The sequence below is a fragment of the Tamandua tetradactyla genome, chromosome 3 (assembly GCF_023851605.1).
Source record: "Tamandua tetradactyla isolate mTamTet1 chromosome 3, mTamTet1.pri, whole genome shotgun sequence".
In the NCBI taxonomy this organism is placed as follows: Eukaryota; Metazoa; Chordata; class Mammalia; order Pilosa; family Myrmecophagidae; genus Tamandua; species Tamandua tetradactyla.
Genome location: NC_135329.1, coordinates 210,897,602 through 210,921,014, shown reverse-complemented (window position 1 = coordinate 210,921,014; position 23,413 = coordinate 210,897,602). Strand labels below are relative to the sequence as shown.

Sequence of the window (23,413 nt, the reverse complement as noted above, 5' to 3'; positions counted from 1 at the left end):
CATTATTATACAACAACCTACTTTTATTTTTTAATGACCAATTTAAAAAACCAAACTTGTAACTTAGCTCCCCCCATGAAGAAATCAGAAACACCTTCTTTACTCTTCTACCAACAGTTTAACTGTTGTTTATTGCCAATCGATTTTTTAAAACTTTGTAGCATTTCTTTCAAGAATTGCAGCAACGTTATTCTGCTCAACAAGGTAATAACAGTTATTAACACTCAATTCTATGTTTAACTACATTCAATTTTACCTGATAATCTTTTTGTACCACCATTTTTGAGCTCTTAATTTTGATCCAATTTTATGGATTATGTCTACAAGTAAATTTTTCAAGAAAGGTTTCTAAGTGCTTTAATTCCTGAGTCTTTATATATTTAGGAATTTTTTCCTATTGCTTTTACTCGAGTGATGTTCTGTATGGATAAAAATTCCTGTATCACATCCTATTTCTCTCACATCTCCATTAATATCCATCCACTGACATCCTTGGGTTCTTGACAAAAAAACTAGCTGACTTTTTTCATATAGGCGCTGTGCTTTCTCTACCTGGATCCTTATGGTTAAAAAAAGAAAAATGTAATCCTTAAGGTTGATCTGCTTCATCAAGCTATATCTTGGTCTTGATTTGTTCTCTACTGATTTTCCTGGTACGGTAAACCTTTTAGATGCCCAGATTAAAGTCTTCTTCTATTTCAGACAAATTCTCTTCTATAATTTTTTAAATATCTATTTTTCTTTTTTTTTTTCAGCAACTGTGCTAGTTTGAAACTATGTACCCCAGAAAAATCATGGCCTTCTAATCCAATCTTGTGGGGGCAGAACTATTGTTGGGTGGGACCCTTTGACTAGGTTATTTCCGTAGAGATGTGATCCCACCCATTCAAGGTGGGTCTCAATCCACTTACTGGAGTTCTTTAAGAGAGAGACATTGTGGAGAAAGCTGAGACAGAACGTTCTAGGTGATGCTAAGCAAGAACCCACAGAACCTGAAGGACCCAGAACCTGGAGAGAGCTGAGAGAATCTAAGAGATGAAATCTAAAGATTGCTCCAGACAAGCTAAGAGAGGACCCCCATGGACACTTAGAAAAACGACCTGGAGACGCTAAGAAAAGACCCGCAGGACGCAGAAAGCCACTGGAATCAAAAGCTGAAAGCAACGAACTAGGAGCAAGGACCAGCAGGTTCCAGTCACATGCCTTCCCAGCTGACAGAGGTGTTTCAGAGGCCAGCGGCCTTTCTTCAGAGTTCAGGTATCATCTTGTTGATGCCTTAAATTCAGACACTTCATGACCTTAGAAGTAGAAATCTGTAATGTAATAAAGCCTCTTTGTAAAAGCCAATCCATTTCTGGTATATTGCATTCCAGTAGCTTTAGCAAACCGGAACACTTAGCTTCCAAATACATCCTCTTTTTTCTCTTTTCACTTTTTAACTTTGCTCTTTTCCATTGTGATTCTCTTGTGATTTTCTCAACCCTCTCATTAACACTCCTGTATCTGTTTTTCAGCTGTAATAATCTTCTGTACCTGATGTGCCTTTCATTTCTATTCTTCCAACCCCTTTCTTTCCTCAGGTCTTGCAATTCACTCACACCATTCTGTTATCACATTAGCTCTGCTTTGAGCTCTGGCATTCTGTTTCTTCTAAAAATACCTCGTTTCCTAGAATTATTAGGCTTCCAAAGCATATTCCTCATCAGCCTCCCCTCCTCTACTTCTCTTCTTATCCTTCTTTTGTAGTGAATTTGTGTTTTATGCTGTTTACTGTCTCATCTTGATCAGAGGAAGAGAAGTACAGTTCTATTCAAGCCGATTCTCACTCCTGCTATTGGGCTCCTCAGTCCAGTAGTACAGATAACCTAATAGTCCCAGGAGCTCATTTGTAGCCAACAAACAAGCTCCCACAACCTTAGTGACTGAGGTTCCCCTTCTCCCAGCCCCCAATGGAGCAGCCAGAGGGCAGGGCAAGAGCCCAGAAGCAGAGGGTCAGCAGACAAGAGGTCCTCAATGCATGGGCAACTTGAAAGAGGACAGTCTCTGGGCCAGGTACCTGGGATCAATTACCAGGTGAACATCCACACAGGAGGATTTAAGGATTTAAGTTATAAGGCTGGGGTCATCTTCACTGCCTTATTATAGTGAAAATGGGTACATTCTGAATGGCCATTAAAAAGGATCAGTTAAGTAAACCATGGTACCACCAAACAGTGAAATAACATAGATGATTTAGACCTATATGTATTGTCATTTGAAATACACTAATGGTATATAAGTAAAAGACAATTTACATAAGAACACAGACACTTGCATTTATATATATCTATACATCTACATATATGTCTATTGACATACATGTACATATTCTATATGTCAAAATGTGTTTATATAAGCATAGTAAAATGTTGAACCAATCTTAACAAAGTGATGTCTCAGGCATGAGACTAGAGGGGGGATTATGGATTTTTACTTCCTGTTTTTAATTTCTTTACATTGGACATGTATTATCAGAAAAGAACCACCAGGACATTTCCATTTTAAAAAGAAAGAATGAAAAAGATGATTCTGGCAGCAGAGGACACACTAGAGAAGGGAGATCAGAGGCAGGGCAGAGCCGATTTATCATGGAGCTAGTGAAAGTGGTTCCTTCCTGCACAGCCCCTACAGAGACTGGGGACACACAATCCTTAACTACCATAAAATTTGCAAAAGGGTATTTTAGCCACAGTTGGGACCAGTTTCTCTCCCCTTGCCCTCCCTTATTCCTCTTTGTCACACCTCCCTCCCACTAGGTGGAGTAGCTGACAGCAGTTTTGCCAGCCAGAAAAGAATACAGAGGTGGGAATATACTGGGTTTTGTAGGATATGTTTACATTTTAAAAAGTCATTTTGCATGTGGTTACTATAGTTCTTGGCTACTAAGACTGTGCAGAAAAGGCTTCCAGGAAGAGCGTGCCTTCTACTAGGGCAGCTCTTCAAAGTCAACAACTCAAATACTGTTTGAGATAAAACACTGCAGAAGTTAATCTGAAATTCTACAAAAATCTTATACCACACATATGAAAGAAAATTGAGTCTTTCCCATCCTTGAGAACAGGCCTAAAAATCTACCCGACATTTCCAATGAGCTATTACGCTGAATAAAACTTTCCTAAAATGTCAGTGATAAAAAATAAATTTCCAGTAACCATACTGGAGGAAACACTGAATTATCTATTGTCTAGAGATTTTGTTACCTGAGCAATCTCGCATGAAGAAGCAGTAGTAAATGCAGTTTAAAAATAAAAATAAAATAAATGGGTGTTCAGGAAATTCTTAATGAAGATACTCTTTTCCGGACTCTATCGTGTCCGTGGCATTTGGCATTTGTAAACGTGCAATGTGTTGGGGTTTCTTTTCTGACTCTAAGTGACTATTCACTTCCTGCCTCCTTTCAAATTCGTAACTTAGTCTATCTAGCTTTTCTTAGACCCCTCCCACCTCCAGCCGCGCCAGGCCCGAGGCGGGGGCAGGAGGAAGCCCGCCCAGGGCGGGGGTCTGGGGTGACGGAGGACGAGGGGCCACGGTCAAACCAGCCGCCTGACATGTCCAAGCTGCAATTTTCTCACATGTCCAACGTTTGAAAGGACCGGATTTCACAGGATTCTCGCGCGGAACTAACCGTTAAACGGCCCGGAAGCGACCGGAAGAGCGACCCGGGATTCTCCCGTCATCCAACGCGCGCCTCGGGGACGGCGGGACCCGGAGACCCGAGCGCAGATTGGCTGGGAAACAGGGACGTAAACAGGTTTGAAAGAACCAATCAGCTCCCCGCAACACAACGCCAGCCAATAGAAAGCCCGAAGGGCGGCCGGTGGGGGTGCGTAGCGGCTTCTTTGAGCTGAGGGCTGAGAGGGGGGCGCTCGGTCGGGTAGGCGTTGGAATCGAGGTGATACCGGCGGGCGCCATGGAGGACGAGGCTCAAGAGGAGGCCATGCTCGTGGGGAAGCTCCGGGACAGCCGCCGCCGCTTCCAGAGGCGCATGCAGCAGCTGCTAGAGAAGGTGCGGCGGGCCGCGGGGAGGGGTGGGTCCCGCGAGGTGGGAGCTGGGCGAGAGTCGGCGCTGAGTGTCGCGGTTGTCGGAGGGGGTCGGGAATGGGGACCCCAGACTTCCGGCTTTGAGCTGACTCCTCCTCGGCCGGAGTCAGGGACTCCTCGCGACCACCGGATCTTGACGCGACGCCCTTTCCTCCCCCGTAGTACAACCGGCCCTTCGAGGACGCCCCGCTGGTGCAGATGGCCACGCTGACCTACGAGACGCCCCAGGGTACGAGGTCCCCCCTTTGAGTGGTGCTTTCATACAGTCTGAAATGCCCTCCGTGCCCTCTTAGGAAAACAAACTCGTAAATGAGGTATTTCCAACAGTTTCTGAAGACGAGTAGATGCATCTTGGTTCAGAATGACCCTGCCTGGGCTGGCATCCTAGGCATGCCAGCTCGGCCCCGTTGCTTGGTCTGCCTCTGTCTCATTGTCTTTGTCTGTAAGATGGGGAGAATGATGACAGTAATTTCAACCCGGTGTGGTGGTGTAAGTGTGATTTACAGTGTTTGTGACTCTCTTAGAACAGTACCTGGTAATAGTAAATTGTCAGTCGAATGTTATTTGCCCTGTTTGACTTGGAGTGTTACCTAGAGTCCTTGAGGGTCTACTTGAGAATTAATCTGAATGTAGAGAAAGCCTTTCCATTAAATGGTTAGTGTTGCAAACTAGCCTAAACCAGTCGGATCACCTGCTAGTCATGGATTCTTCTCGGTAAATAGCTGGAGAAAGTTCACGGTGGCTGAGCTAAGTTCCTCCCATACCGCCTTACATCAGAATCGCTACTAATTATAATGAAAGCAGATCTAGATCAAATTCTGCCTGGCTTAAACAAGCAAGCAAAAACCAGTTCATTGCTCCTGTTTGTTAAATAAGGTCTTAGCTCTGTGTCATTTAGGCTGATCCCATAATACATGAACCTAACAAGAGGTGGAGACAGGTTTTTTCCCCTCTCCTGTCTGCATCAGGCCATGGGAAATCCAACCCAGAGGCGGGACACAGTAGCATAGGAATCGGTTGTGCAGTGCCGCTCCTAAGAGTGCAGACAACAGGCTGGGCTATGTTCTGGCCAGGAGGCCAGTGTCTAGAATGGTTTGGCCTCTCCACAGTTTTTTTGTTGGTTTGTTTGTTTTTTTATTGTGAAATATAACATATATACAAAAAAAGCAGTAAATTTCAAAGCACACTACAACGATTACTTATAGAACAGTTTTCAGAGTTTGTATGGGTTACAGTTCCACAATTTTAGGTTTCTTTTTCTGCCTGCTCTAAGACACTGAAGACTAAAAGAAGTATCAATATAATGTTTCAGTAGTCATATTTATTTGTTAAATCTTCTCTTCCCTATTATAACTCCTCCTTCTCCTTTGATTTTTCTCCCGATCTTTAGGGGCATTTGGGCTATGCCCATTCTAGCTTTTTCGTGTTGGAAAGAGCCGTTGATAATGTGGGATAGGGCGATGGAACTAGTTGATATTCTTGGAGAGGCTGACCCCTTTGGGTTTCAGGACTTAACGTGGCTTAGGAATCCAACCCATCTGTACTCCGCAGGTCTTGAGGACCACTGATTTCACCAGTGAAAGCTCATTTCAGACTCCAGTTTGAACAGTTGAAGCACCTGAACACCTTGAGAGCGGTGCTTCTCCCACTTCAGCATGGAAAGTCAGATTGCTTGCTAAAACAGATTCCTGGGCCTCACTGCTGATCCAGTGGAGAACCCAAGAGACTTCACAAGCTCCTGGGGTCCCCTGACCTCATGCGGAGAGGCATTCAGTCAGGGAAGGGGCCTTTCTCCTGACCACCTTGTAGTGTGAATTCCTGGTTAAGACAACACCATAGGGTCTAGATTGAACCCCATCAATTACATTGAGGATAGCAGGGAGATAATCATCGTTCCTGTGTAGTGACAATTTACCATTTTGCTTGACACCCCTAAGAGTTTCCTATTTTGTATTGTCAACAACTCTACGAGGTAGTCTTAGAATCATCACCACTTAACAGGGAAAGATACAGCAGAAAGAGAAAGGTTAAATAACTTGTCCCGTATCACTTAGCCAAAGTGGCAAAGCCTCAATTTGAGTCAGAGCCCGTGTGCTCAGGCATTACTGTTCTGGAAAGGCCAGATGCCAGAGCAGCGGTCAGGAGCACAGAGTCTTACTGCCCATATTCATCTCTTGATTCTACCACATAGCAGGTGACTTTGGGCCAGGTATGCTTTTCCCTGCCTCTGGGTCTCCATCTATAGCATGAGCATGATAAGTCCCTATCATACAGGGCCTTAGAGGTATTGAATTGTATCTGTCACCAGCTTGACATGAATACTGAACAGGATCTGCCTGGAAAGTGCTAGAACAGGTCCTGCCACCTAGAAAGCACCATACAACCACAGCTGTGGTATTATCACTGACAGCCACCTCAAGCCGCTCAGTGCCATGATCCTTTCTTAGTTTGCCTTTGCCTAGTAGAAAATGTAGTTTTAAGGCAAGATGAAGTCCTTCACCCCTTTCTACCTACTATAAAGATTGTCCTCGATATATATGTATTTGAGGGCAGTACCTGGCTTGTGTATGTTCCTTGATTCCATTTAATTTGATGGCTCGATGATGTAATTTGATGAGTTGCTGTCTATGAGGTAGGAGAAGTTTTCTGTAATGACAAATGTTTGCCTAATCTTGATTTTTAAAAAAAGCCTTAACATCAAAGGTTTAATGGACTATATCAGAAGTCTGGCCTTTGCTTGGCCTGGGTTTCTTTGAATGCAGGTTTAGTAGAAACTCTGTCTTCAGATGACTAAAATGGTAATTTCTATTTCTTTTCTTAAGGATTGAGAATTTGGGGTGGAGGACTCATAAAGGAAATGAGCACAGCACAAATCCAGGTATTTAATGTCAAATTTTATTGCCAAAATGCCCTGCTGTGAAGGAGCAGGATGTGTCTGGGGATGGGTGGGCTGAGTCTCCTGCTGTGCAAAGACCAGCAGTTCACTGCCACCTCCAGTCGGCTTCATGGTATTCTCACCTTAAAGCTCTCCTGTTGGGTTCGCTTTCCAATCCATGTAACACCCCCCCACCCCCCCCCAAAAAAAGCCCTGTTTCAGGGATTTGCTGAGAAGCTTTTCTTCTGTTGCCTGTGAAATGGTTATAAAGCCTGTTCTAGTTTGCAAACTGCTGGAATGCAATATACCAGAAACAGAAGCTTTCAAGAAGGGAAATTTATTAATTTGCGAGTTTACAGTTCTAAGCTGTGAAAATGTCCAAATTAAGGCAGCAACATGAGGTTACCTTCACTCAGGAAAGGCCAATGAAGTTCAGAGTTTCTCTCTCAACTGGAAAGGCACATGGTGAACATGGTGATGTCTGCTAGCTTTCTCTCCAAGTTTCTTGTTTCTTGAAGCTCCCCCCGGGGGGTGTTTTCCTTCATCTCCAAAGGTGGGCCTTGTGGTTCTCTTGGCTCTCCTCTCTCATGGCTCAGTGGGTCTTGTGGTTCTCTAGCTTTTTCTAAGAAATGCTTCCTCTTTTAAAGGATTCCAGGAAACTAATCAAGACCAACCTGGAGTTGGTAGAGTCACAGCTCCCTCTAATCAAAGGTTAATACCCCTAATTGGGCAAGCCGCATCTCTGTGGAGATAATCTAATCAAGTTCCAACCTACTGTGCTGAACGGGGATTAAAAGAAACAGCTGATTCCACATAATGGATCAGGATACAAACAAGGCTTTTCTAGGGTACATAATCCTTTCAAACCGGTAGAGCCCTTTTGGTAACTTCTGTTTCCTCTGTCCTAGGTAGAAGGGCTCCCTCACAGCTGAATTGATTGGGTTATACTTGGAAAGGCTGGGAGTTCCCACTGGATAACCATCTCACCATTCCACTTTTCAGGTTTTACTTTGTTGGGTCTTCACAGAAAAGACCAAATCCAGTTCCTTCTAGGGAAGAAAAATTCCTTTCAGAGGTACTGAAAGGGAAAAAAAGACAGATTACAGGGAAAAGGTTCAGTGTATAGGATCATACTTTTTTTCTTTCTACATCTCTCCACCTTTCAGAAGACCTCTTTGTTTTCTTACCCTAATTCATCCAAGCACATTGCAGATGTGATCTCCTATTTTAATGAAATGTGCTGATGTAGTGTATAGTCCTGCTGTGAGACTGGGGAGTCTTTGAGGGGATAGTAACTTTGCCAGGATGTGTGGTGCTCTCTGAATCACTGCTTCTCAAGCACCACATACTCACCCTTCCACAGGTCAGGGACCTAGACCCAAGAATACAAACATCAAGACTAAGGTTACAGAGCAATTTATGACATATCCGAAACCAAATTTTCTTCTTAATTGTTTTAAAAGCACACATAATACAGTCAGTCATAGAAATTTTAGAAATACAGTAATTATAGTTAGCCTGACTTCTATCACACAGATGTAATCACTAGTGATATTTTAGTGTGATATGATTCTGTTTCTAATGTACATATTTATACATACATACATTTTGTTACCAATTTTCTACTTAATATATCGTGCACCCTTCATCTGCTGTATAATTCAACCACCATTTTCCTTAACTGCTTTCCTGTTAGGCATGTAAGTATTTGCCACCTTCCGTTATTATAAATCAAGGGTTGGCAAACTTTTTATGTAAAGGGCCAGATAGTAAATATTTTAGCTCTATAATCTCTGTCACAACTACTCAAACTCTACCCTTGCAGGGAAAGCAGCCACAGATAATGAGTAAGTGAATGGGTATGGCTGCATTCAATAAAACTTTATTTACAAAGCCCTTGTCATAAATAGTCTTCATAGAAACACCCTGGTCCTTGTCACTTCCCAGTAGCAATATCACCCCTTTCCAGTTAATATCAGGAAATGGGATTATTATGTCAAAGGTTTTGTTCTCTTTAAATATGACACATAATACGATGCCTACGAACCAAGCCATATTTGGATGGTCCTGATGGAAAAATGTTTTTATCTTGAGATTTGTTTAAGAGTTTTATTAAGTGTTGGTAGACCCCTGCCTGAGGTCTAAAAATTTTCAAGACCCTTTCTTGATATTAGAAATCTGGGCATAGACTTGAATTACAATTTGGATATCTACAGCCTCACTGAAATTACCATTGCTGACCACCCATATCTGCCTTAACCTTTTCCTAAATAAATCCCAATACTGCCCCTGTTGCTTGCTGCCTTTGAGGCTGTAAGAGGCAAAAAGAATGTGGCAGGCTGGGAATACCCTAAGCCAATTTGGTCGAACAGTTCTTGGGTTCTCTGTGTATGACACAGAGGATTGGCTGCTTCGTTGTAATTGTAAAGCCCAATTCTGCCACACATTCAGGCCCTGACAGCCAGAAGGTGTTGACGCCCTGTTCTGTAAACTCATGAAACCCCACCTGTCTGTTGTCATAGGTGATCCAGCCCTACTTTATGTGAGTTAAACTCGAGGTGAAGGTGGCATTGTTCCAGAGACAGAAGTCAGCTTCCAGCTAGTGCTCTTGGGGTGGCCAGAAATCACCCGGGCCAGACCCAAGCAAGGGATCCTGATGGATGAAGCCTCAGTCTATCTCTGGAGCAGGCCACAACATGTTCTCACTCTCCTATTTAATTGCAAGGATAGAATAATTTCTAAAATCTCGAAGCCAATCTGAGAACCCATTGGTGATGTTCATTAAGATGACCTGTGAGGCTTCTGGTTTAGCAGAAGCATGGCCTCCACAAGGGTGTGGCCAGATGGCCACCCTGCCCTGTGAGCTGCTCAGCAAGACAACCCATCCCCAAGGGGCAGCTGGGGTCCAACACCTCCCACGGGAAGAGAATAGTAGGTTTCATGACACCATAATGAATGTTGCACTGTACTAAGATCAGTGTCTCAGGAGGACAGGGAGCCTTGCATTATTTCTGATGATCTAGTGACAATTTTCTTCCATTTCATTTTGGCTTTTTGTTTGCCACAGTTCTTGCCAAACCACACACTTTGCAGCATTAGGCTTGCCTTGAGTGCAGAGGTTCTGACATCTGAGCCTTTGCTTCTCACTTGCCCTGCTCGCTCACTCATTAAGAAAGCTGTCTTTTGTCCAAGTGAAGCTCAACTACCTGATAGAATTTTTGTTGAGGCCTCTTAGAATAGAACATATGAGAAGAGAAGCCTTGTGAAACGTCTGTTCTCATATGTTAATGAAACAATTGTAGGCATATTACTTTATAGTGGCTTTGTAAAGTTTTCAGTGTTCTTACTGAAAACAAGCATGTCTTCATTTCTGCATTTTGAGGAATTCGTTGTGGAGCCAGTTGACAGGATGCATGGCCCAGTGCAAGCCACAGGCAAAGGTCAGTGTGCATCCCTCACACAGTGTATGGATCCTGGGAGGGAGGGACGGAGGGAGAGAGAGTGTGAGTACACGCATGCATGCATGCAGTTGTGTGTGAAGCTTGCTATAAAATGAGGTCACAGGGGGCATCACTTTACTTTTACTTTACTTACCTGTGTGTAAGACTTGCACACAGGTCTCTGTTACAGCATCATAGCATTATTATCACTCTTTATTTTTTTTCTGAAGTATACTTTAAAAACTTTCTCTATCCCTGGAGGATAGAGAACCATGTCCTGCTCACAGTTGCATCTATGGTGCTTCATGTGTAAACGATACTCAGATATTTCTTGAATAAAAACCCCCATCCCTTTTAATTTTGGTAACAAAAAAAAAGTATCAAGTAATTAATAAATTTAAGTGCCCTTCATGAGTGGTGTCATGAATGCCAACTTTTACAGAAAGCCTGTAGCTGCTGCCATTCTCCCGTTTTTTCCCCTTGTTCTCCTGGAGGGCACCTTTCCCTTCCCTCAAGCCAGTTTGGTTGCAGACCCCTTCAAATCCATTGTTCTCAGGAATCCAGCCATCCCCCCCTCTCCTATCTTCACCCTTTCCCTCTACCCTGGCCACACACCATCAGCGTCTAAACATTTCCAGTCTGTTCCTGAATGTATAAAACATGATTTAAGAACTCCTTTCCCAGAGCCCTTTGTAGCTGTGTGCCTTTATTCACCCCCCTCCCTGCAACCAAATTTCCTAAAAATCACTCAGTATTTACTGTCTCCAGTTTTCTTCCTTGTGTGCTCCTCAGCTAGTTAGATCTTGCCTTAGCCCTGTCTCCCATGTGCAGCCTTTGGTGAAGTCCCTGGGACCAAGTTACTGAACCCAGCTGGCTTTCTTGTGTTATTCCTTTGTTGCCCACTTGCCCACTCACTAGCTTTTGAAACTCTTGAAACTCTTCACCTCGGGCCCAGTTTGCTCTTGGAGTTCTCCTTCCTCTCCATTCCTCTGGTAAAACTCTTCCCTCAACCCAGGCCTCTGTGTGTTCACTGCTCCGCAGGCTTTGCTGGATGCACCTAATATATCTAAACAAGACCTGCTCTTGATTTTGTTTCCTCCTGCAGTAGAGGGCCTGTCTGCATTGTAAGCCAGAAATCCACAGTTCTCGTGGTCTCGGCACCTCCTCCATTCCTCCTCCAAAAGACGTCACGGTCTGTCATTTTGGCCTTGTAAATACTCTGAAGTGTAACCTGACCTACATGGCCACCCTCCTGTCTCCATCTGGGTTTCCCCAACCCCATTTCACCCACCACTCCCAGAGCACCCTTAAATATGTGCGTCTGATCACACAGTGTGATTTCCCGTTGCTCTTAGGATAGAAGGCCGGAGCCCAAAACATGGCCAGCAAGCCCGGGTGGCTACCTGCTGTCTCTGCACTGCTCCAGGAAACCTCTCCTGACCTGATCTGAATTGACCTTCACTGTTATCCAGTTCTCTGGGTTCTCATTGTAGCAGTTAAATAGTCGTTTTGTAGTTTGTCTTTAAACACCAGTCTGCTGCTTGACACTAGACTTTCTTTGGCTTCTGTCTGCTTCTTCAGAGTCCCTTCTCTGGCATCTTACCCATAATATTTGTCAAGTCAGTAAAGGGAAAACTGACAATCTTTCAAAGTAGAATTACAAAGAAAACCTTAGTGAAGATGTTTACTCACAGATGTTTGTTCACTGGTATTTATCTAGATTTTAACTCCATAAACGATTAGTTCCCAGAATTTCCCAGAATGCTTGAAATAATTGGAAATACTTACTCTAGAGCTACACATGAAGCTGCTAAATTAATTGAAAATTAAATGTGAACTTCAGTTCCTGAGTCACATTAGCCATATTTCTCATGTTCAGAAGCCACATTTGGCTGTTGGCTACCATATTGAACAACAGATAGAGAACTTTCCATTGTCACAGAAAGTTCTGTTGGGCAATGCTAGGCTAGTGTGTCTCAATTTCAAGGATGAGAGATCATTGAAAGAGCTATAGGTGACATAAAATCTGTTTTTATTTACATCTCCTAACATATTCCTGCTCTTAAATGTTCTCTGGCCTACTAATACTCCCTAACAGTGATGAATGGTTTGTGCCCTTATTAAAGGGTAGCGTGTTGGAAGCAAGGGGGATTTGTATTGTCAGCATACTCAGTTGATCTAAAAGGTATTCATGAAAGACAAATACAAGTATTCTTCAAAATTCCAATTGGAATTTCCTTTTTTGCTTCTAGATCTGCAAAGCAGTGAGGTCGATGCAACTTTAGACCTGGAAGATCCAGGGGCTGGGGCTGTAAGGGTAAGAACTGCCTTCTTACTGGCTGGCTAGAGGCAGGGCTTGGGGATTCAAAGGCCCATCCTCAACTCACTCACAGCTTGCACCCTCCTCGTAGTGCTCTTGAGACTCACTTTTAGCTCTACCACCCTTCAAATCTTTGTCCCCATACCCCTTTTACAGACCCATATGGTGCTGAGACACTCCATAGCCCTTGGCTGCTGTCATTACCCCAATTCAAGCCTGATTTAATGAACTTACATAAATTTTGAAGTATTTTCATTCTGGCAATTAAAAGGATCAGAGTTGTGAGCCACAGTAGGCTGTTTACCTAGATTGAGCATGCAATATTAAAAGTTGGATTCTAAGTCTTTTCCCCATGGAAACAATGTCCTTAGGAGGGGTTCTGTTTCTGGTCAGCCTTCAAAGCCCGTTTGTTTAGTCAATAGGTTACATAATTCATTGGTAGTTGATGACTTAAACAGTAAGTGCCATTTAAGTGTCTGTTCCCAAGACTGTTCCAGTAGCCCCAGAAACCACCTGCCCCCTTGCTGGATATGGTTCTCTTCATCCACTACGTTGTTGCCCCTCTGGCATATGCTAAGTCACCTCACCTGTGGCTTTCCTCCAAAACTGCTTTCTGTGCAGATGCTTGTCTATATATATCCATGGGTGACTTGGCATGTCCTTTTAGTGTCTAAATAGAATAAGCGGTAGTGACCCTGGGAAAGGGAAGAGACCGCTTTGTGAAGTTTCATGCAGGGGTTGACAGGGAAGGCAGAGTAGGTGACGCTGATTGTAAAGAAATGAGGTGTTGTCCCTTCTCCCAACAATGTGCATTTGTAGAACCCTATCTGCCATCCCGAATCACTGATTCAACCCATTTAGGCCCAGTAGTGGAATTTGAGACATTCTGTTTCCAAGTTATGGCCAGTGAAAGATAGGAGAGGAACGGGGACTGTTCCTGGCCTCCTATATTGGAACTCTGAAATTATTTTCTTATAAACACACACTGGGGGTTAATGCTATTAGTTGGTTCCTGAATTCACCTAAGAATATTCAGATGTTTTCATTTTTTTTCTGTTCTGACAGTGCTGCCATAAACTTCTTCAGGCTCATATTGTTTGTCTTTTAATTTATTTTGAATTGTAACTATAGGTAAGTTCCCTAACCTGGCTCTAACAGCAGTTGGTGAAAGAATTACTTGGAGTGATTTCATCTAAAGGTCTGCACATTAATGCACAGTGCCAGCTTGTTCTAGAATTGAAGCTCTTAAGGCTATTGACTTCTCTTTTTTTTTGGTTAGCCTGTAGTGTTTCAGAGCCCTTTGAGAAGTGAGATAAGAAGGAAATACCTGGCCCAGGTGGATGTACCACAAAGCGTTATGAGTTGTCTACAGGTGAGCTTCTTCTCAGTGGCTGTTGTGTATAGTTAAATCTTAAACTAGAGGCTTATGAGAGTTCAGTGCAGTTGTGCTTTTGTTCATTCTCTTTACAGATCCTGTAAAGAACATGTTAATTCTTTCCAAACCACTTTATTCAGAGGACTGCAGACTTTGCACTTCTGAGTAAACTCACAGGTGCCCCTGGTGCAGTCAGAAGTTGCTCAGGAGTCAGGAGCCATAGTGTGTGCACTCCCCTTGCCTGCTGCATTTGGGGCCGCTCGTGGAAGTCGACAGGGGCCATGGGGATTTTTATGCTATGTGATTAGGGAAGCAACAGCTAGCACCTACCCTGGGGTGATAGGGCTGGGATCAGCAGCAAGAGAACGTGTCCCACCCCTCAGTGCCACAGTCTGGTTGGGTGAGGATTGATGGGGGCTGCAGAAAGCCAAAGGGCCACTTTTCCTAATTTCCCGGGGCTTTGCCTGAAAAACAAAAAAGCTAAATCGTGAACGTTTCACATAAGAATGCTAACTCTTTAGATTTCCAAGTTCTGTCAGTATCTTTTCATAACATAAAAGACATTTTAATACCAAAATGTGCTGCTGACCAGTGCAATCCCTGTATCTGCAAATCATCAAATTCATGAATATACTAGAAATGCTTTTGTCCTTTATCCTGAAGCATTCCTCTTGATTGCTCTGTGGGTCAGAGGAAGACTGGAATTAGTGGCTCTGTCTCAATGATGGTTTTCTTTGCCTGCCATCTCCTGGTCCCTTGGTGTTCTTGCTCTCAGAATAATGTTGGACAAAGAAAAACAAGCAAACTCACAAGGGAGTTGCTGGAAGCAGTATCATGATTGTGGTCAGAGGTCAGCCTAGAGACCTCATGGACAGAGTTCCCAGGTCTCGCTAAGATACATTTTGCCACAATGCTACTTGAGCCCGAATCAGTCACTGCCATTGCAGGTAGATGCTTATGCAGAGGCATCCAGCTTGGGGTGTGAAAGGAGAGCAGCACCTTCCCCTGCCCTGGGTGCAACAACATAGTGTGGGGGGAGAACACAGCTTATTGGGACCCACAGTCCCAATTGTTTTTTCTCAAAAAAAAAAAACAAGCAACTGCCTTGTTATAATCACTGGCTTTGGTTTTCAGTGTGCAGAAAATGGAGGTGGAAAGGACACACATTTGGCCCTGAGCCCTTCCCTGGTCTTGCCTGCCAACCCTGTCCTCGGTAAGTGTCACTTGTGTCAGAGTAGCCACCACCCCTCGGCACACTGCTCATTCTGGACATACCGCCGTTCACCGAGCGTGTTCAGAATTTCCTTAGACAATATCTCATTAAGGGTGTACATTCAGAGTACTAAGTTTTAAAAGTTATTTTATATTCTTTTGTCCCTTTCTGTTATCAATTTGATACATAATTAGATTAATCTGTTTCTGTTTGTATTTAATTCTAGGATTTTTCCCCCCATCCTTGTGGGTTTAATTTTATTATTTTTTAAATATGTAAAACATTTAACGTGGTGCAAAATCAAAGTTGTATGAAAAGGTGGGTGTATTCAAGAGTTTTTTTTCCCTTGCCTACCCATCCCTGTAAAGAAATAATTTCATTATTTTCTGGCTTTGAACTTATAAAAGCGTAACCAGCCTCTAAACAATTGTATCAAAGAAGGAAGGCTCCTTTTAGGAATAGAGAGTGAAAAGTAGAGAATTAATTTTGATAACTAAAGAGAAATTTCTTAGACAAGGTTTTTCCCAAATACTTTTTTTTTAACTTTTAAAATTGTATAATATAACATATATACAAAGCAGTGAAAGAAAAAAGCAGTAGGTTGCAAAGCACTCTTCAAGAAGTAGTTACAGGACAGATCCCAGAGTTTGTTGTCAGCTGCCATACCATCATCTCAGATTTTTCCTTCTAGCTACTCTAGAACATTGGCAGCTAGAAGGAATAAATATTTCTTTATCATCACAATTGACCTTTTTTGTGTGTGTATGTGAAAAATAACATATATACAAAAAAGAAATAAATTTCAAAGCATAACACAATTCTCCTATTTTAGATTTTTACTTCTAGCTGCCCTAAGATACTGGAGACTAAAAGAAATATCAGTATAATGATTCAGCAGTCATACTTGTTTGTTAAAACATACCTTCTCAGTATAACTCCACCATCATCTTTGCTCTTTCTCCCACTCTTTAGGGGTATTTGAACTATGTCCATTCTAACTTGGAATGGGGGGTGGAACTAGCTAAACATTCTGGTGAGGCTGGCCTGTCTATAAGTTCCAGGACCTCTCTAGTTCAGGGACCCATTTAGATATTGTAGGTTTCTGGAAAGTTACCCTAGTGCATGGAATCTTTGTAGACTCTTATGTATTGCCCTAGGTGTTCTTTAGGATTGGCAGGAATGGTTTTGGCAAGGTGTGATAGATAGCAATGTCTAACTGAAGCTTGTCTAAGAGTCACTTCCAGAGTAGCCTCTCAACTCCATTTAAACTCTCTTAGGCACTGATACTTTGTTACACTTCTTTTCCCCCTTTTGATCAGGATAGCATTGTTGATCCCATGATGCCAGGGCCAGGTTCATCCCTGGGATTTATCTCCCATGCTGCCAAGGAGACTTTTACCCCTGGATGTCATGTCCCATGTAGGTGGGAGAGCAATAATTTCACTTGCAGAGTTGGGCTTGGAGAGAGTGAGGCAACATCTGAGAAAAGAGGCCCTCAAGAATGAACTCTTATGCATACCTATAGGTCCACATACTTTTTTATACTGACTTTTGGTTTTGGTTTTTGCATTGTTTTTAAAAATCTGTGGTCATTTTTCAGTCTTAAGCCCCGTAAACCATACATGTGGACAGTTTTGGAATGGCAGTACATCTTAACTTTCTGTGTGTTTTTTTCTTAGAAGGATGCCCCAGTGATGTCTCTAAAAAGAGTGTTGGTCACCCAGTTGAGTCAGCTTCATCTCCCAGAGAATCTGATCCTTCACATTCTTGCTCAGCAGACATGGTGGAGGTGTCTAGAAACGACAGTCTCTGGTTACCGGACACCAGTGGTAGCAGCTTCTTAAGCAGCCAGTCCTTTGAGGCTGAGGACATGTGCGATGTGACAATCAGTGACTTGTATGCAGGTATGCTGCACTCAATGAGCCGCCTGTTGAGCACGAAGCCATCATGCACAATCTCCACCAAAACGTTCATCAACAAGAACTGGAATTCTAGATGGAGGCACAAATGGAAGAGCAGAATGAACAGGACATATTGCAGAGCAGGCAGACATTCTCAGAAGAGCTCCAAGAAGAAGACTTTACCCTGTTCTGAGCCTGTGAAAGAGGTGGAAGTGTTGAGAGACACCAAGAACCTACTAAATGCTTCTTGCACTCAGACAGGCTCGAAATTAGAAAAAGCAGTTCTTGAAGTAAACAAACCACAGATCCATAAATCAGATCCAAGTTGGGAGGAGCTTAGAGTTACACCCCATAAATCTTCATTGACTTACTTAGACTTTAGCACAGTGCATCATGATGATCAGGAAAATAGATTAATGACATTGAAATGGTTGATTTCTCCAGTGAAAACAGTTTCCAAACCAAGAATACAGCAGGGCAACAGAGGGAATCGTTATAGGGAAATTGAAGTCAAATTTGGTAAACTTCATCAGGAATATTGCCCAATTCCTGGAAAACAACCTCTACTGACCTACCTCCCTGGCTCCTTGGCTGTGGATGTGTACAGAGGTGGCTCTGGGGGCTCAGAAACCCACAGGTTGAGTATAACTTCCCCAAAAAGGGTAAATGAGTCTTTAAGAAACTTGGAGCAAAGGTCTCTTGGAGGGGATAGGTGCCTGCCACAGAGCAGCTCTCATTTTACCCTTTCCAAGACCATTGCAGCTCAGAGCACCAGCCACTTTGAAGTGACGCCTGACAGTCTGTTTCAAGGAGGCAATCCTGGAATAGTCAGAGAGTTGCTATCACCCAGCAAAATTATTTCAAAGGCAGAGATACAACCTCTAGCCAGTGGAAGAAACTACAACCAAATTAAAGAAAAATTTGACATGCTTCATCAAAAATATTGTCATAAATCACCTCAACAGCCTAAGAGGCCTTTATATATTGGGCAGTCTCCAAATAAAGCAAGTACAGAAGTTCAGTATAAAAAAGGCGACTTAGGAAAATTCAATCTAGAGCCTTGCCTCCAGGGCTCTCAAAAGTTATCACCCCATTGGAGCATAAGAAGTCCATTGGGCCCAACTCCAGTTACAGGTCTTCCATCAGTACGGATTGCTCCAGCTGGCAGCAGGGACCGCCAGTCATCTGTGAAAAGACGCAGGTTGTCAGACCCTCAGGTGTGCAGATGGTGGACCGATTCCTGGAACCCCTCCAGTGCAGTGGGTAGAGCCTCTCCAAGACCAAGGGAGGAGGTGGGCTGTGCTTTACAGCCAGGCTTGGAAGATAAAAAGGTGCGTTTCTTCTAGTTGAATGCAGATATTTTGAGTGGCTGCTGTGTGAGTGAAAGTTTTCTGTCAGCCAACTACATGTCACTCAAACATCTAAAGAATCCCAACAGGATTCTTATGTGTTAATTTTCCAAGCTTCCAAATTTATTTTCTTCCTCTAAACATTTTTTTCTTTTGTTTAAATTAATTTTTAATTTTTTAAAAAAATATAACAAACTCAAACATTCTTAACAAATGATCGTAACATTCTACATAATCAGTAATTCACAATATCATCACATAGTTGCATATTCATCATCATGATAATTTCTTAGAACATTTGCATCAATTCAGAAAAAGAAATAAAAAGACAACGGAATAAAACTCATACATACCATACCCCTTACCCTTCCCTTTCATTGATCATTAGGATTTCAATCTACTAAATTTATTTTAACATTTGTTCCCCCTAGTATTTGTTTTTATGTTGTGTGTTTTACTTATCTGCTGATACAGTAGATATATCTGTTGATACGGTAGATAAAAGGAGCATCAGACACAAGGTTTTCACAATCACACAGTCATATTGTGAAAGCTGTATCATTATACAATCATCTTCAAGAAACATGGCTCCTGGAATACAGCTCCACATTTTCAGGCAGTTCCCTTCAGCCTCTCCATTACATCTTGGATAGCAAGGTGATATCTATTTAATGCGTAAGAATAACCTCCAGGAAAACCTCTCGACTCTGTTTGGAATCTCTCAGCCACTGACACTGTATTTTGTCTCATTTCACTCTTTCCCCTTTTGTTCGAGAGTGTTTTCTGAATCTCCTGATGCTGAGTCCCAGCTCATTCTAGGATTTCTATCCCACTTTGCCAGGAAGGTCCACACCCCTGGGAGTCATGTCCCATGTAGACAGTGGTAAGTTTGCTTGTGTTGGCTGGAGAGAGAGGTCACATATGAGCAACAAAAGAGATTCTCTTGGGGGTGACTCTTAGGCCTAATTTTAAGTAGGCTTGACCTGTCCTTTGTGGGATCAAGCTTCATATGAACCAACCCCAAGATTGGACTCATCCTAGTAGGGACAGCAGAGCTGACTGCCCTATTCAAGGAGCTGCAGCTATAGAATCTCATGTGGGAAGGAAGCCTTATGTGCTTCTTGTGCTCCACTGATAATCTTGAATGTTCTCGAGACTAAAGTCCGTCTCTTAAACTAAGGTTTTCGTCTGTGTGTGCTAATTTATTTCTCCAGAGACAAGATGGAAAGGTGGATGGGATAAATAAATTTGAGTTACATTTTGGCATAGGTGCCAGATGTTCCAACATACCATTTTTGTGTAATCCGAGTCAGGATTCAGCCAGTGTAGCTGTTTTAACTGAGTGTATGTTACCCATGGGCTGATGAAATTTGTGAGTTGAACCTTTGGCCAATTTGTTTTGAATCTTATATGTTGTAGTTTGGCCATGTGAGGCCTGTTCCCTTCTTATGCCAACCAGATGGGTGGCCTTTCGGATGTCATTTACACATAAACATCCCATTTCCTTTTTGTACCACCATCACTTGTTTGCCTCTGACCCTTTTTCTCAGAGGAAGGTGTATTTCTTTTCTCCTCCACTCAGTACCCATACATTAACCATCCTTCACTGCCAAAGCTGTCCCTTCCCCATGCTTTACCCTCTGACTCCTTCTCAGCTTTCAGGCCAATGTGGAAAACACTTCAGAAAGCCTGACAGTGCCTTGGCTAGAAATGGGACTAGGTGCCCTGAAAGCCAGGAGAGCACTGTGCCGGCCAGCACTGGCCCTGCCCATTGTGTTCCTGCCTCCATTCCCTTCCTGTGGCTTCTGCCTTCTCAGCGGGCCACCTGGCTGTGCACCGTTGAACCACAGCCTGTGCCACCAGGCCAATCCATGTGTCTTTAACCACAGGCAGCCTTTCTCACTGCCACCCTCCCCCCCTTCTGTTCCCTTTTGGCATCTCTGGGCCGTATCAAGATTCTGCCTCTCAAAACAGCTCTCCCTTTTCTTTGCCAAGTAGATTTTCACTGGCATTTCCTATGTGCACTTACCAGTTACTTTGTGTCACTAAACTTTCTCACCTAGCTCTTCAGCCCTCCCACCCTTGAGCTGTCACCTCCCTGCAGGTGAGTCGCGTTCTCTCCAGGGCACACAAGCAGAACTCTTTCAGTTTTTCTGTCAGTAACACCCCCAGGATTCATTTGGTTCAGACACCTTGACTTAGTTCTGGAAACTCCCCTGTTTGTGTGCTGTTTTGTTTTCTTTGCTTTTTAAATGTTTCTGGGTGTGAAATCATGTCAGCTAACTGGAAGCACATTCACTAAACTTGGTAGTCTTTCCAGGCAAGGGGTGAGCTGAGTGTGCTGGTCACAGGAAGGGTTTTCCCTCGAGGGCCCCGCCTCGCCCAGGGCCTCAGGGGACACTGAAAGTGGGGCTCCTGGAGGTGGAACAGAGCAGGCAGGTCGGGACTGAGGGCTGTCCAGGATGCAGGCAGCTCCCCCACTCAGGAGGACCCTTCTGTGGGCGGGGTCCTCTGCCTGCGGGACTCAGAACCACGTGCCCTCACTGTGTGCATCCAGACATCTTTCCCTGATGTCTTCTAGGTCTCAAACCGGCGACCCCTCCTTCCTCCGTGCCCACAAGCTTTCACCCAGCAGGCACAACTGGCAAGGCAGCTCTTCAGCTATACTTTAGTCAGCCTCAGGAAATTGACACACAGCTCATAGAGATGGCTTTGAGGGCGAGACAGTCCATTCTGTTTCTCCTGACAGGTCACATCTCATGAGAGCCATGTTTCTCAGTGAAAAGGGCATCTCACCAAAGATAAAAGGCTTCTCCTCACTCCTGAGACACTTGAACCCCTTGGTTCTGCTCTCCTTGCTGGTCCAAACCTAAACTTCTTTCCTCAAGTAGCCTCTCCCAGCCTGTTCCTTCTACTGCCGCCCAGTCCCATGGACGCTATTTTGTGGCATCTCCCACCTGGTTCCCCTTTATTTGCTCACCCTTGTCCGGCCTCTTGACTCCTGCAGCTTTGGCCCTGTGGCCCTGGAGCGCAGCCCAGAGCCCACCCCGGCCTCCCTCAGCCTTGTCGCTGCCATCCCCACCCTCTTTGATGGGTGAAGCCTCCTCATGTCACCTTCCTGTCACTTTCGTTACCTGCTCAGCCTACAGGGCTTTCTTCCTCTCTTGGCTCGGACACATAGAGGGGACCTCAGTGTTAGTGACCGTCCCTTAGATCCAGCAAAGTAGTGTCCCGAGCAGTGTCACTGAGGACAGGACTGGAGGACTCGGCCCCAGCAGAGCTTCCTGACAAGTCCTGGGGCCTTTCATGACTTCTTCTCAAACCATGATATAAATCCCTAACTGTGTTGTGTATTTTTGTTCTTTCCCAACATAAATTGTAAGTTTCTTGAGGAAAGGGACGAAATCTTGAATGAGCCCAGATTATATGGGAACTTGAATGGCTATCACCCAGGGCTTCTGTGTGCCAGGCCACAGGGTCAGCCTTTGCATCCTGACCTTAACCCCTCGCAGACCGTTTGATTAAATGGGCTCTGTCCAGCAGGAAGGTTCTTCTCTCCCTCTTATAAATAAGGAAATGTAGCTTCAGTCTTTTACCCCTGAGTTCCCACAGGCTGGGCTGGGGTTTGAGAGCCATGGACTGTGCCGCTTGCTAGGGGTTGGCTGATCCTTTTTCTCTCCCTCCTAATTCTTCAGATGATTATTTAGTGTGGTGGCATTCCTACCCCAGGCACATAGATGTTTGAGTAGTTTTTGGTGGCTGGCATTAGGAATGCTAAAGGAATTTTAATGAAATTATTTTCTTTTATTTTCTAGAGGAAAGAAGACCTCCTCTTTCAGGATGGAAGAGAAAAATGATTGTGTGTTAGAAAACGTCAAAGGCAAAGATCTATAATCAGGTTTAGAACACTGTTCTCTTCCCCTTCTTTTTCTTTAATTCTCCAGAAAAATATGAGAACTTAGTTGATGTATTTGCACTTCAGAGAAAATTTCAGTTAAATTGGTTCCATCAAAAAGGACTCTGAATTCTTGAAGTTATTTGAAGAAAGGGAGTCAATTAAAATTTTAATGTTATCGTTTTTAGGCATGTTTCTCTCATTTTTTGTTTATGTTTTTGTTTGGAAAATTCAGACACTTCCAACGAATTCCCCCTTCCATTTCCTTTTTGGTTAGCGAATTTTAAGTACTCATGATATCTAACTTTAAAGCCTGTATATGAAGATTTTTGAAGGAAGATACAGCTGCTTTTTACATTCAAACCATGGGAACTTGGTATTTTCCATATTAGGAGATAAAACTGAAACATAATATAACTCACCCTATAAAGTACTTCCTAACATGTTTGTGTGTTCAGATGAAAACATGTCTCCTGATGGTCCCAGACTGCCCTGGAGACCACACTGCAGGGGCTGCATGGCGCTGTGGTTTTTATTACAGGTGTTTGTAAGAGGACAGCACCGTGACAAAGCCCAGGTGCCAGCCATCTAAAGTAAAGTAGTAGTTAGTGTTTTCCCGTGTTTGTTACAGATCTTTTTCTTCTTTCCTTGTTTTGGGAGGAGAGGGAATAAAAGGTTGGAGAAAAGACCTTACATATTCCTCTGCCTTCCCCCCCCCCAGCGTCGACTGATTGTCTTCCTCGTGTCAGTGTCTCCTCTCCACCCCACCCCATCCCCACCCCAAGATCTGTAGCTTTTGCCGGCCCACCTGTGAATCAATAAGGAAGGCACACGGGCTGGTAACTGAAGACCTGGCCCAGAGCTTTCAGCCTGCCTCCCAGAAGGCTTATTTCTCCTCAAGAACGGGCTGCCAGTGAACTGCTGGCTCAGTCTCAGCCAAGGGTGGTGTGGCCCTCACGATTCCT

General features: G+C 43.6%; 2 protein-coding genes across 14 annotated transcripts in view; one reads left to right on the top strand and one right to left on the bottom strand.

The window, feature by feature from the left end:
• Positions 1–4,194, bottom strand: part of TRPM8 (transient receptor potential cation channel subfamily M member 8) — a 161,806-nt gene extending 157,612 nt beyond the window's left edge. For 5 of the 10 annotated variants that reach the window (XR_013173138.1, XR_013173139.1, XM_077155502.1 and 2 more), the window contains exon 1: positions 3,665–4,194. Coding sequence is in view for 4 of the 10 variants with exons in the window: in XM_077155502.1 (XP_077011617.1) it covers positions 3,665–3,716 (52 nt within the window). In the remaining 6 variants the exon portion in view is untranslated. The other 5 variants (XM_077155506.1, XM_077155504.1, XM_077155503.1 and 2 more) reach the window with 2 other exon arrangements.
• On the top strand, positions 3,818–23,116 carry HJURP (Holliday junction recognition protein). Of its 4 annotated transcripts, none has more exons than XM_077155514.1 (9): positions 3,818–4,045; positions 4,243–4,309; positions 6,903–6,958; positions 10,338–10,395; positions 12,648–12,712; positions 13,995–14,087; positions 15,225–15,303; positions 16,986–18,535; positions 22,369–23,115. In XM_077155514.1, the coding sequence occupies exons 1-9, from the start codon at positions 3,950–3,952 to the stop codon at positions 22,408–22,410; spliced, it is 2,106 nt and encodes a 701-aa protein (XP_077011629.1). In that variant the 5' UTR covers positions 3,818–3,949; the 3' UTR covers positions 22,411–23,115. The 4 variants fall into 4 exon arrangements, with proteins under 4 accessions (XP_077011629.1, XP_077011631.1, XP_077011630.1 ...); XM_077155517.1 differs by having other exon boundaries at positions 3,827–4,045; positions 16,983–18,535; positions 22,369–23,114; XM_077155516.1 differs by lacking the exon at positions 13,995–14,087 and having other exon boundaries at positions 22,369–23,116.
• The last annotated feature ends 297 nt before the right edge of the window (positions 23,117–23,413 follow it).